The following is a 14782-nucleotide window of genomic DNA, read 5'->3' as shown; positions in this document are numbered from 1 at the left end:
AACTTTTTCTGAACCAGTTTTGTCTTGGAGGTCTAATATTCATTGTAGTGGAGAACTAAAAGAATCATTCATGAATTGGGGGCATCCCTGTGATAAGAAGACTAGTTCTGTTAAGAAAGTGATTCTTTTTGTTGACATGACACTAGTGAATCATTTGTCCATTATTCAGTATTCCTATATTTACTAAAGCTGTGATGATTAGTTGATTAATTGATTTGTTGATCAAAAGAAAATTCCTACCTATTTTAATAATCGTTTAATTGTTTCATGTCATTTTAAAGTAAAAATATCAGTCACTGGCCGCTTTTGTTTTTCATTTATGAGAGTAAATGCAGATTCTTATTATTATAAATTATTTTTTATTGATGAAATGATTAATCAATTAGGCCTAATCGTGAAAATAATCAGTAGATTAATCGATCATGAAAATAATCATTTGTTGCATAGTGGCATCACAGACAGACAGACAGACAGATAGATAGATAGATAGATAGATAGATAGATAGATAGATAGATAGATAGATAGATAGATAGATAGATAGATAGATAGATAGATAGATAGAATAAAAAATATCACTCAGTAGAGATACTGTAGCAGCTGTAGTCCGCTCCACTAGAATCCAGGCCTGTGTTTGCGCATGTCTTTGCCTCTCAACCTTTAAAAGCATCAGGAAGGCAGAAAAGGGAAGAAAGGGAGGCGACCGCAAAAATACAATGATCTCAGAAACTGAGGACGACAATCCGAAGGCCGACTATCTCCGATCCGAAGCGAACCACTGCCCAGACTCCCCCGTCTCCTCTTCTCCGGACTCTGGGCGGCTGAGCAGGAGGCGGGACACCCAGACCACCAGCGGCAGCATCGTTCCGGAGGAGAGCGGCAGCATCCAGCCCCTGGTGTCCTCAGCCGCGGCCGCCGCCTCCATCATGACATCGGGGGAGTTCATCCAGAGCGCGCCGCTGCTGGCGCACAGATCCAAGAGGAGCGTGCTGTACAAGGCGCTCTGCTTCCTCCTGCTTATCTTCCAGGGCGGCGTCCTGGACTTCTACCTCATCATCTTCACGGACCTGTACTGGTGCTCTTGGATCGCCACGGACCTGGTGGTTATCTCGGGCTGGGGGATCTTCTTCATGAAGAACGCGCGGAGCAAGAGGGAGCGGGCCTGCGGCTTCCACCAGAAGAGCTCTATCTTCGGCTGCAACCTGGGCGAGTTCACCTACGCCTACCTGGCCTGGCTCATCTATGTGATCGCCTGCACCCCCAAGGTGGGTCAGTCCACCACTGAAGGACAGTTTAGGCATCAATACTTTAGAAAACTGTTCCTTCATCGGATCATTTTGTGTCATTTGTTATGTAGCCTACTTAAGAAAAACAGCTAATAAACCATCAAATGATCTGATTAGTCCAGCTCAGGTACACTTATGACCTAGCATGTGAAAAATGTTCAAATATCTGGTAACACTTAATTTGAAGGGTGTACATGAGACACTTATGACACTGTTATAATGACACCTGTCATGAACATGAAGGAGTCCTTGTGAATTGTTAGGATTGTTGTCATTAAATGTCATTCTGTTAATTATGTCATTTTAATGCAAAGTTGGCATTGTTTTAGATATCTTGACATTATCAACTTTAAATACGCTGTTCAGCTTTATGTTTTAACATGACATTTAACTGTCATATGAGGCTGGCTGTCATGAGACCATTATAACTGTGTCATAAATAATTTCCTGGAGGTCAAGTAAAGTACTACATTTTGGACTTGTCATGACGATACCCAGGTATTTGGTGAAGATAGACTGAGGGTGTCTTACACCATTTAAAAGAAATAAAAATAAAAAATCTGAGTCTTTGTAACCATGGCAACGATGATGCTGAGTGACAGACAACTTGCCTGTCATTCTTTTCTGTGAATTCAGATTTAGTGCTGCCTTCAACTGGGGTCATATTTACCGTGTTCATGAGAAGAGTCCCGATGAACGCCCCTGTGTTGCTGTATTCACAAGTCGAAAGCAGAATTTTTCTGAAAGCTCCCTGTTCATGGCTCGCATACACTTCCCATCTCATAATCACAAGTTCTTCGTTTGACGGCAGCATATTACTTCTACATCTCATGAAACTGGTTTTATTATTTCTCATGTCATTCCAAGAGCATAAAACCTTTATTTTATTTTAGGATGTGCACTAAAGCCATGGACTAATCATGGACTAATCGTGTTGATTTTTTAATACAGCACAATCCCCTAGTGGCAACCCAAGTTTTTAGACAGAGTAGGCCTACAGTACCGAGGTGATTTACAGAGTTAACTGATGGACAGACAGTGGTTGGCTAGTTTACTTGTTGCTAAAGTATGCTTACTGCTATTTGCTTAACTGGTGATGCTTTTAGCTAGTTATCTTGGTTAGCTAGCTAGTGGCAATTTAAAAAAAAAAAAAAAAATTGTGATTATTTTGACGGAAATTGCAATTGCGATATGATTTGTGATATTAAAGGTAACTATTTATTACGTCATTATTCTTATTTTGATTGAAAAACAATGACTATGTTGTGATTTTTTGCAGGAATCTGTACTAAATGTTTTTTTTTAAGTCTGTAGAATTGATTTGTAGGACAGGACATCTCTGCCTCACCACATTCTTTCATTCAAAAGTTTTCGAACACATTTTGCCTTTAACAAATATTGCACCACCCGTGGTTTGAAAACTGCTGACAGCCATACCGTGATTTCGATAAAATTTCGATGAGTCGTGCAGCCTTACAAAGAGCCAAACGCAGTAAGAAAACCACCTTGGTACTGTATTCCCTGTCAAACTGGCCACAGTCAGTGTGTGAGGCTGTGTTCGCCTGCTGTTCACTGAGATGTTCCAGTCCAGCCAGAGCCGGCTTTCTAGCTGCAAACATCAGATTGACACCTGTAGGCAATTTTTGATTCAATGTATTCATTCAATGTGTTTTTGAATTTCAGTTTTGACAAGATTGATAATTGTTTTGTAACCTTGCCTGATTCTGAGCATGCATAATAGCTTGATAAATGCTGGTTGATTGGTCAGTCATCACGTTCCTTCAGTCTTTCCCCTCCCAGGGAATCAATGAGCCACCAGTGGCCAGACACTGCTGGAACTACCAGGTAGCCTATAGTCAGGCTATCTGCCATCTGTACATAACAAAACCTGTTCAAGACAACTGTTGATCTGAGCTGGAGGGAAATGAGACAGTCTGACGCTGCTGTACTGTAACATTATGACTGAACTCCAGCAGCTACACACTCAAGCTAATGTTAGCTCTCCAACAGTAGTAACTGTCACCAGCTAGAGCATGACACTGGAGTAGATTTTCACTCCTGTCCCATTCCTTTCCCACAGAAATACTCCTGTCACATCCCATCCTGTGTTCTGTCAATCCAGTCAAGTGCCTGAAAAAACTGACCCATTGTTATGATGATTTCTGCTCCTGCCTGTTCCCATTGACTTTTTCCTGTTCCATCCCAGTATGTGATCAGTGGTGACATTTACTCCCATCCCACAGGAATCCTGTGTCCCAAAAAATGTCAGTCTCTATCACTAGCGTAATTTAGCTGTTTACCACACTGACAGTTGATATTCATGTATCTTATGTGCCTCAGTTCTCAGTGTGAAAGCCTTGGTTATGAATACAGTTGTTTCTAGTTTCTTGTTCTGCATAATTTAAATGACAGAAGCTAATTCATATTTATTGTCATCAAAAATGCTGCTGCCAAAATAAACAATTACTGATCTCTGGTGGCTCCAACATGCTTACTGCTCTCCTTTTGGGATTCCATTACATTCTAGAAAAGATGAGGAACCAGAGTTTGTGATGGCTGACAAGCCATTCATGAAGAACAATTTCCCCTGTGTCCTGTGACTCACTGTGTTTTTTCTCTGACTGTGGCTGGCTAAATAGGTTTCAGTTACAGACTTACATATATGTTTTGGAACGCAGCTTCAGTGTGGTAAATAGATAAATGATGCTGGTGATAGAGACTGAAATTCTACAACACTGTTTTCCTGTGAAACCCCAGCAGTGTTTTGTGGACTAAAAAAACTGAACCTGACCACCAGTCAGCATGAGGGTGGGCAGATAATGACTGAATTTTCAGTTTTGGATGAACTATTCCACTGCTCTGAAAATACTGGAGTTGGAGTTGAATGACTGCCTGCCAGACTCCAGGTGATTTTTTTGTGATTTTATGTCTTTAATTTATAGAACAGCTGAAGATATGACAGGAAAGAGGGAGTAGAGACTGGGTGAATGACATGCAGCAAAGGGCAATGGGTAGGAGTCGAACCCACAGCTGCTGCAGCGGGCTCACAGCCTCAGTACAACTGAGCTACCAGTCCATCAGAACATCGACATTTTGTCTCAGGACATGTATCAGATACACAGCATGTGCATGTTTTAGTATCATCTTAATGGATTATTTGAAATTTCATGTCCCAGGTGGTGCTTATCCTGGAGACCTCCATCCTGGACCAGATTGCGGTCAAGGTCCCATGCGGGGTGACCGGCTTCAAGATCATCATGCTGCTGTCAGCGCCGCTGCTCTTCTGCCTCATCAACTCCATCATCGAGGACCTGAACGGCGCCACGCGGCATCACTCCCAGAGCTGCTTCATGAGCACCTGCCTGGACCTGCTGGACTGCTTCACCCTGGTGGAGATGCTTCTGAGGAACGAGATCCCCGTCATCTACCTCAAATACACCGTCATCTCAGTGTACTTCGTAGCCCTGGCAATGCCGGTGATCTGGCTCTACGAGCTGACGGCATCGGAGCTGCGCTGCCGCTGGCTGTGGGCACGCTTCTCCACCGGCCTGCTGGTCAATGCCCCCCTGCTGGTGGTCCGCTGCTTCCAGGTCTACGTCTACAAGCTGCCGGTGTCGGTGTTCATGTTCAAAAACATCTTCTTCTTGGTGTGTAGGCTCCTGGAGCTAGTGGAGCAGTGTGTGGCGGTGCAGGGGGTCCGCAGGCTGGCTGGCGGCAGCAACCCGGCCCAGTTCTCCCACTGCGTGTCCGAGAACGACATGTGTCCGCATGGGTACGTCAACACCCTGGCCGTCACCCAGTCCTAGAGCCCAGGGCTGGGCTGAGGGAGTGACTGGTCCACGTGAGCCATCTGCCTGTCGTGATGGCGGGAAAGTGGAGAAGCCGTGCTGCGTTTCAGACACAGCTGGAAATTGGAAAATCGCATTTAGGGTCAAATTACAACCCCAACAAACCTACAAGTCAGGTTCTGAAGTAACAATGTATCAACCACAAAACAGTGAAGGGAGTCCATCCAAAATTTATCCAAAAAGGCTGGATTTTTAAAGGGCACTTCACCCCAATTGCAACAATACATATTTTCTTAGTTGGCTATAGTGATGAGTTAAAGGGATAGTTTGGATTATTTGAAGTATGGTTGTATGAGGTACTTATCTATAGTCAGGGTACATAGTCCTAGTATGGAGACACAGTGGGAGTACTGGTGTAGGAAGCTAAAAATCAATATCAGTGTATAATATTGTACAATATATTTAGATATTTTTACGGCTTTACCTTGTTGTAAACAGAGACAGACTTTTCCAACAGGAAACCACTATTATATAAGCCAAATATTACTCTCTCCAAAGCAACCAAAATCCATTGACAAAATGAGTCATTTTACCTCACAGTACACAGGAGTTGCTGGGCTACGTCTTCCTTGATTGGTTAGTTTGCTTGTATTATTGTCTGACTTCAGTGTTTTAAATGGTTGGTTCAGATTCAACAAAGTCACACAATAACACAAACAAAGTAATGTGTTTAGGTAGTGGCAGACCAGCATCTTCTGTGTTCTATGAGGTAAAATGACTGTTTTTGTAAATGGAGTTTAGTTTGTTAGGACAGAGTAATGTTTGGCTTATTAACAGCAAGGTAAAACGGTGAAAATATTCTAAATATAGCATACACTTCAACAGAGATTTATCTTTTTAGGTGTCTAAAATTGGTGTTGCTGCTGACCCTGTCACCAGCAGTACATTGCTTAGCTTCTTACACCAGTACTCCTGCTGCTTCACTTAACTGCAGGGATGTCAAATGTCATCTGCTGTAGGTAATATGCTGACTACAGAGAAGTTCCTCATACAACTACACCTCAAATAATTTGAACTATTCCTTTAAATAGTCTTATGTAATGCATCACAGATGAAGAGAGGAACCCAAAGAGACTAATTAGTAGACTGGCTCTGTACAGACCTGGCTGTGATTCATCACCAGACCAAAGTCTTAGTTTTTTGCAACTGAACATTTCAATTTTATATTTGTTGTCTCTTGCACAGATTTTAAACAGAGAGAACAGTTTGCTCAGCCAGAAACCTCAAAAAGTACCAACTCTCTTTTTGGCAGCCCAGTTTTAAATGTGTGCAAATTTGCTAATATGACATTATCATACTAGGGCTCCAACCACTGATTATTTTCACAATTAATTGTTAAGCCTGTAAAATGCCAAAAAAATGTGAAAAATGCATTCCAAAGTTTCCCAGAGCCCAAAGTGACATCTTCAGAGGGCTTCTTTTGTCCAACTAAGAGTCCAAAACCCAAAGACTCTTCATTTACTGTCATAAATGACCAAGAAAAGCAGCAAATTCTCAAATTTAAGAAGCTGAAAGCAGCAAATGTTTGACATTTTTGTCTGAAAGATGATTCGAACCATCCCTCAATTATCAAAATAGTTGGCAATGAATTTTCTCTCTGTTGACAAATTGATTTATCAACTAATTGTTGCAACTCTTTATGCTACACACATGAGCCTCATGCCTAGTTTTGTGTACGGACTACTTTCTTTCTTGAGTAGAATCTACTGAAACTACCTTCTTTCTTCTAGAAAAAAGTAGTTCCTACATGAAACTGCCCACAACAAGGTCTGCAGATTATTTTGAGTAACCAGGTCATGATTTTTGGAAAGAGACACTGGTTTTGAATGTTCCTAATGTATTTTTGGAGCTCTTTGAACACCACACACCGAGTACCATTTAGTCCCATTATACTGGAGAGAACACAGGCATCTCTATGACTGACATCTGCAAAACTCTGCAACTTACACCAAATCTAGATGGATCAATAGCACTGCAGAACAGATGAAAAATATGCATTTTTGATTTTGGGGGGAACTGTCCCTTTAACCAGTAACCACATTAGGGTTATGGTGAATTTAAATCAGGTGATGCAAAAACATTAACAAATCTGTAGAATTATCATTATAGGCCAGAACCTGTTAAAACAGTTTGTGTGTAGGTGTGTAGTGTGCAGTATGTTGCCACATTGCCATGACGACAGATAACTTCATCTCTAAAACCTTGGAGCTGACTAATGCTTACTTTTAGGGGGCCAGTGACATCTTGCATAACAGGAGGGAGTGGATTTTCCAGTTTTTGTCCACGTGTGGGGCGCAGCATGTGCACCAGCCTTACAACGCTCCCTTTTCACAGCAGTCTACAGTCCAGGTGCTACAGTCCAACACAACACCTGCAATAGCCTACAGCAAACACAGAACAAACTCTAGTTCATTGGACCTTGTTGAGTTGTGCGTGTGTGTGTTCGTCTGTGAGTTTCATCATTGCACTTGAATGGAAGACAGACAGAGAGAGACAGACAGCTGGACTGTGGTGGGACGTAAAGTGCAATTTGAAGAATCCTCTGATTTGGCTCGGTGTGCAGGGCTCTGCTCCGTCATGTACAGTAGTGTTTTCTATTGATGCCAGTGTTGTGTGCGGGTCTGTGTCTGGTACTGAGAGTAGAGTAGACACACGTGTGTACATTACTAACGCCATGAATACAGATCCAACAGTGCCATGACTAACAGGTTTTCTACAGCCCTTTTCAAATGGACTCCTGGCTGCGCTACTGTTTTACTACTTATGTCACTTTTTGGATCAGGAGTCCAAAAAGATCACTGGCTACTGTTCACACATTTCACATCTGTCAGTTTAACACCACACATCTCTGGGTCACCTACGATCAGGGTCCAGCTCTCTATTCCTCCACCTTTTATTCATTCATGAGCCGACAGTATTTCTTCTTCTTTCATACCAAGTATACAAAACACTCAGCAGACTCTGAAAAAGTCTTTTTCAACACACCTGTGAGTCAAAGTCTGGTATTATACACTGTAAAAACCAAATGCTCACATTAATTCATTGTAATAAGTAGCAAAAACTTAAAACTAAAGCTTCACTGAACATGAAATAATTGTTTTTCGGTCCTGGCCCGTGAAAACAAAGGCAGTTAACTTCACTAGATTTTCAAACTTTGAATCAAACTCAAACTCTCAAGATTTTGAGAAAGTTTTGAAATAAACTAAACAAAGTTTTGCCAACCTATAATCTTTTGTTGAGATGATGTTGAGAATTTACTTTCTTCTTTAGATAACATTGAATCTTGTGAGTTTTAGAAACTACCCCAAAAAAAAAAAAAATCATATTTTAAAAATTATTCACAGTGAACTATCAACCTGATTTGTCTATGGGGATGCTTGAAAACCGAATTAAACAAAACATTATTAGTTGGTAAAACTTAATTCTATTGAATTAAGTTGCCTTGAACTTTTAATTTTTCTCAACTTTTTCGTTTTTACAGTGTGTTAATATGTTGCAGTGAAGAGTGAAGTTGCATTTACTGAAAATATCTGAATTGGCTTAATCAAATATTTTTAATTTAAGTGTAATCAGTCAGTACATGTAACATTGACTATATTTAAGCTCTGATAACCTCCAGATTTTAAGTTGATCAACTCCAAAAAATTGTGGCAAACGATTGCCTCAATTTTTTTTAAGTATTGCTAACTTATTAGGGTTTCCAGTGTAGATATTTGTGTTACTTTCTTAGTACTTACATGTAATACATGGAAGCTGAAGATAAAACAGATTTAAAAAAAACAAAAACAAAACTTCTTCTCAGTATGTGATGACACAGTAAGTAGTTATGACAGTCTCTTACTAAGCCAAGTCAATTTAAGTCATAACTGTCACATAAAGGTGCACTAATCAACATGGCTGGGACGATACACTTCATACATACATACATCCTCCTGATTCTTCAATACTTGGGTGCCGATTCTACAAGAATTGCCATTTCAAATGGCAATTCTTGTTTGTGTTAGCAGCGAGCTAACAGACCAAGTTCTAGCTTAAATATATATGAAAAAATTGATCCTGATATTAAAAAATCGATTCAAGAACCAAACAAAAAAAAAAAAAACAGAATCATGATGCTTAAGAATATTGTTTTGTTTTTTCTCCAACCCTATTAATCAGTATTTCTATTTAACAATAGATCAAATGACAAATGTGTTGTTGTAGGCACTGAAAACAGCACTGTCCTGCTATTAGGGGCGCCAGATCATAATTGCCTATTTGGGTAGTTTTGTGAGGGCAGTGGACTGAGTTGTAGCCCATTCTCATCCCCAAGTTGTCAAATACCTTCATTTTGTCACACCTCTCAGTGACTCATACACCCCTTTAGCAGCTGCATGAGATGCACAGGGATTTTGACATAGTGTTAAAAGTAAAAAAAAGCTTGCGTATGGAGGAGTTGGGGTGGATGGACAGCTCAAACAAACACAGGACTTTCACCCAGGAGATCAGACTCCCTGAAAACTTGGAATTTCATCTGTGTGGCCGTAGTTCTGCAGGGTGAAGCAGTGGACACTGTGTACATGCACACATTATGAGATCAGTTTATTTAATGCATGTCAAGTATGAAGGCATACAGAACATATTATTCATGTTTTCCCATCATTTGATATACTACTATATATGACTCAAGATGTAAGCCACTGCCGCAGGTCAAATAATAACTTGTTAGTGAGTACCTCCAGGAGAACAGAGTTTGTGTCCTGTGTGAAACCAAAACACTGTTTTAAGGTACGTTACATGTGTCATGTGACTTTTCATGTGACTTGCTTCACAAAATGTAACATGAAGTAATGCAACATTAAGTAACATAATTTAAAGTAACTTACATAACATAACGTATGTAACAAAGTAGCATAATGTAACATAAAGTAACATAATGTAACATAAACTAATGTAATGTAACATAGAATAATGTAATTTAATATAAAGTAACATAACATAAAGTAATGAAATATAACATAACATTGCATACTTCATTTAATTAAAAACATGTTTTCTTTGTGCATATGAGGAGCCGAGAGGTGTGTGTGCTGGTATTAACTGAGCTGGGATGAGAACAGGTTGTGTGGACAAGAAGTTGCTGCAGTGACTGAAAACATCATCTCAAAAGTTCTGTTGTAACCCTGAGCTTGGCTAACAGTCCCCCCCCCCGCTTCCAGTCTTAACGCTACGCTAGGCTTAATATGTCTCACACATGTCTGCAATGGATGTGCAGAGATTACACCAGCATCAACCTTTTCATCTGTCTCTGGGCAAAACAGTCGAACAATCTAACTGAAACAACCAGACTGTTCCATTCAAACAAACCATGAAACTGAGAAAAGGTGACACACAGGCTGGATACAACAGGTTGTGTTGGAAACCAACCTTCTTCAGAGTGTATGTAGACGTTTACAGTCTGCTGAGTAGAAACTGGGAGACAATCTGTATCCAGGTGCTGCTGGGAACATCCCAGCTGATCCCAGCCTCCCTCTCAGTGGCTCAGTGCATTCTTTACAGTACAGTCTGTCATGGCATGATAACTGAGCTCTTCCATAAGCTTGTAGTAATGTTGTATCTAACAAACATGGCTGATCATGGTATATTAGATAAATATATGTGACTGTAGTGAAGACATTGTGCAATAGGGGTCAGAGGAGTCTCAACTGATTTTAGTGCCTATTATTTTACAGCTGAATGAACTCAGAGTTCATGAGGTGAAGTTAATCATAGTGAGGGTCTCTGTGCAATGTGCCGGCTTCGTTTGCTTCTCTGTGACTGATGATCAGTGTGTGCAGGTCAGGTCAGAGGTTGTGCCTTGTGAGTGGTGCAGGAGATGTGCTGAGGGGTCAGGACTGATGAAGAGGAGGAAGGACCATACCAGAGTTTTGTCCACTTTTAACCCCTTAACTACAAATCAAAGTATTGTACATTACTGACATTTTCAAGGTGAACTGCAGTGTTTTACATTTTTGCCTTCCTTTCAGGTGTTTGTCATCATTTCAATACAGCTTTGATATTCAACTTGCAGACCAGTAAAATACCAGACACATTTTAAATGCGCAATGAAGGGTGTACTGCAGATATAAATCTTAAATTTGTAGAGTTGCCTCCATAGTTTTTCATTTATTTGGTGACCCAAATAAAATCTTCTCTGAGTCACGTGTGGGTCCCAACCCAGTCTTTGGGAATGACTGCACAAGAAGACTTTTAAAATACTTCTAAAAGACTTCAGTCTGACACCGTCTCACATCTGAAGAGTTTGAAGTCACAGACTTTTGAAAAGTTTGCCCTGTACACTGTAAAAAAAAAGTTGATAAGACTCATAATGTCTAATTTGATTTACTATTTTTTGAGTGTGAAGTCAAACTCAAACTCGTAGTGTTTGAAATAATTATAATTTACTTTTCTAATTTAGATAAACTTGAATGTTTGACTTTACTCAATGGATTTAGAAATTTTGTTTCTAAAAACATAAGATAAGAAAATGAAAAGTTTATCTTGACAAAAGATCGTAGGTAGACAAAACTTTTTAAAATTATTTTTTAAAACTTGGCCATGTAGTTGTATGTTAATATATACTAAAGTGGAAAATCACTGAATCACAGAACAAGAATGCAACATAACTGCAGCAACAACGTGACACTGAGGAAGACTTCTGTGACGTCTGAAGCAGGCTCAGGAGTCTGCAGGGGATTTTCATGCTGTATTGAAATGAACGGATGTGGATGAACGTGTGTTTTGCTTAAAAATGGTCAGAGCTGAGTGTGTCTACATGCACACAAGTATCCTGGTTATGATCAGGTATTGGGTTATATTATGCACATTTACACATGACTCTCCTGGTTTCAGAAACTTGGATATACTATCAGTGCTCCAGTAGAAACAAGGATACTGTGGCATGCTAACATGTGTTAATACTGTTATGATCATGTGTATGGAGACATGAATATCCAGGTTTAACATGTTCCATGTAAACACTGTATCCCGAATATGGTCAAAAACAGGATAAGGCCCAAAACCAGGATACTACTGCACATGTGTGCACAGTCATTGAATGTAATGAAGTGTATTTGTGGATAAAAATGGTCAAAAACTAAGTGTGACTTTGTCAACAAGTTACTTGTTATTTGACTCAACCACAGCAGCACAGTCACTGAAGTAATGTAGGTTAGCCTGGTCTCAGACCAGTTCTGCTCTAACGGATTAAAAAATGAACTGAATCTCTGTCTAATTTAAAAGTACACTGACAGAATGTTATAGCACCCACTACTATTCTAAATATATATAATAATTTATATTATAAGGATCCTGACACATCAAAATGACTTGAAAGAATCAAAATAATGGCTGTATTGCTTCGGTTGATAAGAGCTGGCTACAGTTACACACAAAAAAAATACAAATGGTCGTGGCCACCCAACAGCTATGGCACTGGATTCAGTCTAGGTTTAATTTTAAATTAGATCTAGAAAGCTTTCAAACCAGGACTCATATTGTCACATATGTGGAAAGTTTGGCTAAAAGTTCTTGAAGGAACCTTGAGCTGTTAGGGAGCTTTAAAAGTTCCATGCAGGAAAAATAAGAAAATATTCAACCCATAGAGTCCTAAAAAGACAGTGATTTTTTAATGATGGAAACTTTGAAAATCCATAACTATTGTAGTCAACTAGTGGGACTAAACTTCAGTCATTTCAGCTGCAAATAATGCAATGGGCTCTTTATTCTATATAATAATAATTAAGTTATTGTTTAGAACGATGCAATTGAAAACTGAATAGTTTGAAAAAACAAGAGCTTTAACCACATCTCATGCTCTTTCTCAGGAGATACAGTTTGCTCAGGTATCATCATGAGACATGGATGCTGTAAGTGTAACCACAGGGTTAGCACAGGGCTAACCCAGGGTTAGCTAACCGCAGGGTTGGCACAGGGCGAGTGAGTTGACCCTGGGACAGTCTCACATAGCCTGACATCTCTCCACAGCACTCGGTGCTGAAGAGAGGTCTGGCTCCACTCATATACATTCTGCTATAGGGGAAAAAAACTTGTTTGCCTTGTTTGCATTTCTTTTAACCAACTGTGCATTTGCACTCTTTCAACCAGTCATGCAGCGTTCAGCCCACGATGCAGCAACAATGCTGCTGCAAAACAGTGCTGAGGAGGAACTCACGTCAGGAGGCGAACGCTGGCATTAAATTGACTACATCACTGCAAAGGAAAAAGTAACAGCTGTTAGCTTGTTAACATTTGTACCATTAGCGTCCCGGCTCCTTTTTTCAGCATGTGGATTGCGATTCAATCTTAGGTTATTCTTGTTACCTGTGGATTTTGAAAATGTAGATTGCGGATGTGATATGGAGATGCTGCTTGAACCAAGTGTCCAATGGCAGACTTATATCAACAGTGTGCATCTGGTGTGTCAGACTAACCTTGGGATAACTTAGTACTTTTTCATACACATTTTTAACCCAGGATTAAGCTAAGCCTACGGCTATACAATTCAAAGCAGTTTGTGATTCAATGCCTTGCTCAAGAGCAGCTCAACAGGACCCAGGGCCCACCTACCAGTCCAGACCGCACTTCTGGTGCAAGCTGGACTTGAGCCAGCCAGCCACCAGTCCCCAAGCCAAGTCCTTACAAACTAAGCTACTGTTTATCCTGCGAGGCAGCTGGATGTGCTAAATCACACAAGAATCCATCTTGCCAGGCTCCAAGCTATTCATTTGTGTCTGCGCCAGAGGTGGTGCGAACCTAGTGAGCCTACTGACAGCTATGGACAAGGTTTTAGGTGCTCTAGAGCAGGATTAGCTCTGAGTTTGTTTCCCCTGAAAACCGACTAACCATGGATCTAAAAAGTTGCCAGTGGGAAACAGCCTGGTGCTCATTTACTCTCTTGTCCAGGGTCCTTGCTGTTTCACTGACTGTTACCCACAGCTGTCACATATGATGCCAGTTGTCCTGTTTCCCACTTGCATACAAACTCATCTGCTTGTTTATACGTGAATTGAACTTCATGCTTATGTCTCATGATTACAACAGAGGTATCTCCCTGACAAAGACTCTGCCTGCTGATGCCGGCCATGATGATGTGGTTGAAAAGATCTTGAGATTTATTTTTAGCAAAATATTCACAAAGTTAAAAATTAAAGAGAAACTTGAATCATCCATCTTCCAGATGTAAAACCTTTGACTGAACAGTTTCTTCAGAGTGACCCTGATGTTACAGATCATGGAGGTGCTGCTACACACACTACAGGACATGTTGACTACTTCACTGGTTCTCTCAGCTTTGTTTCTCACGTTGCACTGAGAACAGCTTCTCTTTGTTTAGTGCTTATCATATCTTGCCAAAGTATTTAAGATGTTATATTTTGTACTATTTTGTATTATTTCCTTGTGCCAGTAATCTACTAAACCTTGCGCATGTATCATAGGCTGTTGGAAACAATCTTTATTTGGATTTGCACATGAAGCTTAGCACACAGTTTAATCACACAAGCAGGTTTACATTCAACTTTAAACTGAAGTATGTTGGGCCTTTAACCTGCATGAACAAGCACAGTGCTGAACTACACTGGAACTACCAAAGGCTTTCATGGACATGGATGTTCAAAATGACCTACACACAT

General features: G+C 40.3%; 1 protein-coding gene across 1 annotated transcript; it reads left to right on the top strand.

Moving 5' to 3' along the window:
- Positions 1 to 652: 652 nt before the first annotated feature.
- On the top strand, positions 653 to 5090 carry tmem121b (transmembrane protein 121B). The gene is made up of 2 exons (XM_084711274.1): positions 653 to 1263; positions 4461 to 5090. The coding sequence occupies exons 1-2, from the start codon at positions 715 to 717 to the stop codon at positions 5088 to 5090; spliced, it is 1179 nt and encodes a 392-aa protein (XP_084567400.1). The 5' UTR covers positions 653 to 714.
- The last annotated feature ends 9692 nt before the right edge of the window (positions 5091 to 14782 follow it).

The sequence above is a fragment of the Lutjanus erythropterus genome, chromosome 22, assembly GCF_056507025.1.
Source record: "Lutjanus erythropterus isolate fLutEry1 chromosome 22, fLutEry1.hap2, whole genome shotgun sequence".
In the NCBI taxonomy this organism is placed as follows: Eukaryota; Metazoa; Chordata; class Actinopteri; order Lutjaniformes; family Lutjanidae; genus Lutjanus; species Lutjanus erythropterus.
Note: the sequence above shows the minus strand (reverse complement) of the source record. Positions and strands in the feature narration are given on the sequence as shown.

Excerpts from the sequence above, each read along its gene's own strand:
- tmem121b (XM_084711274.1), top strand. The coding sequence starts at position 715 with ATGATCTCAGAAACTGAGGACGACAATCCGAAGGCCGACTATCTCCGA. Across the intron at positions 1,264-4,460 it reads TGATCGCCTGCACCCCCAAG|GTGGTGCTTATCCTGGAGAC; the intron begins GTGGGTCAGTCC and ends TTCATGTCCCAG.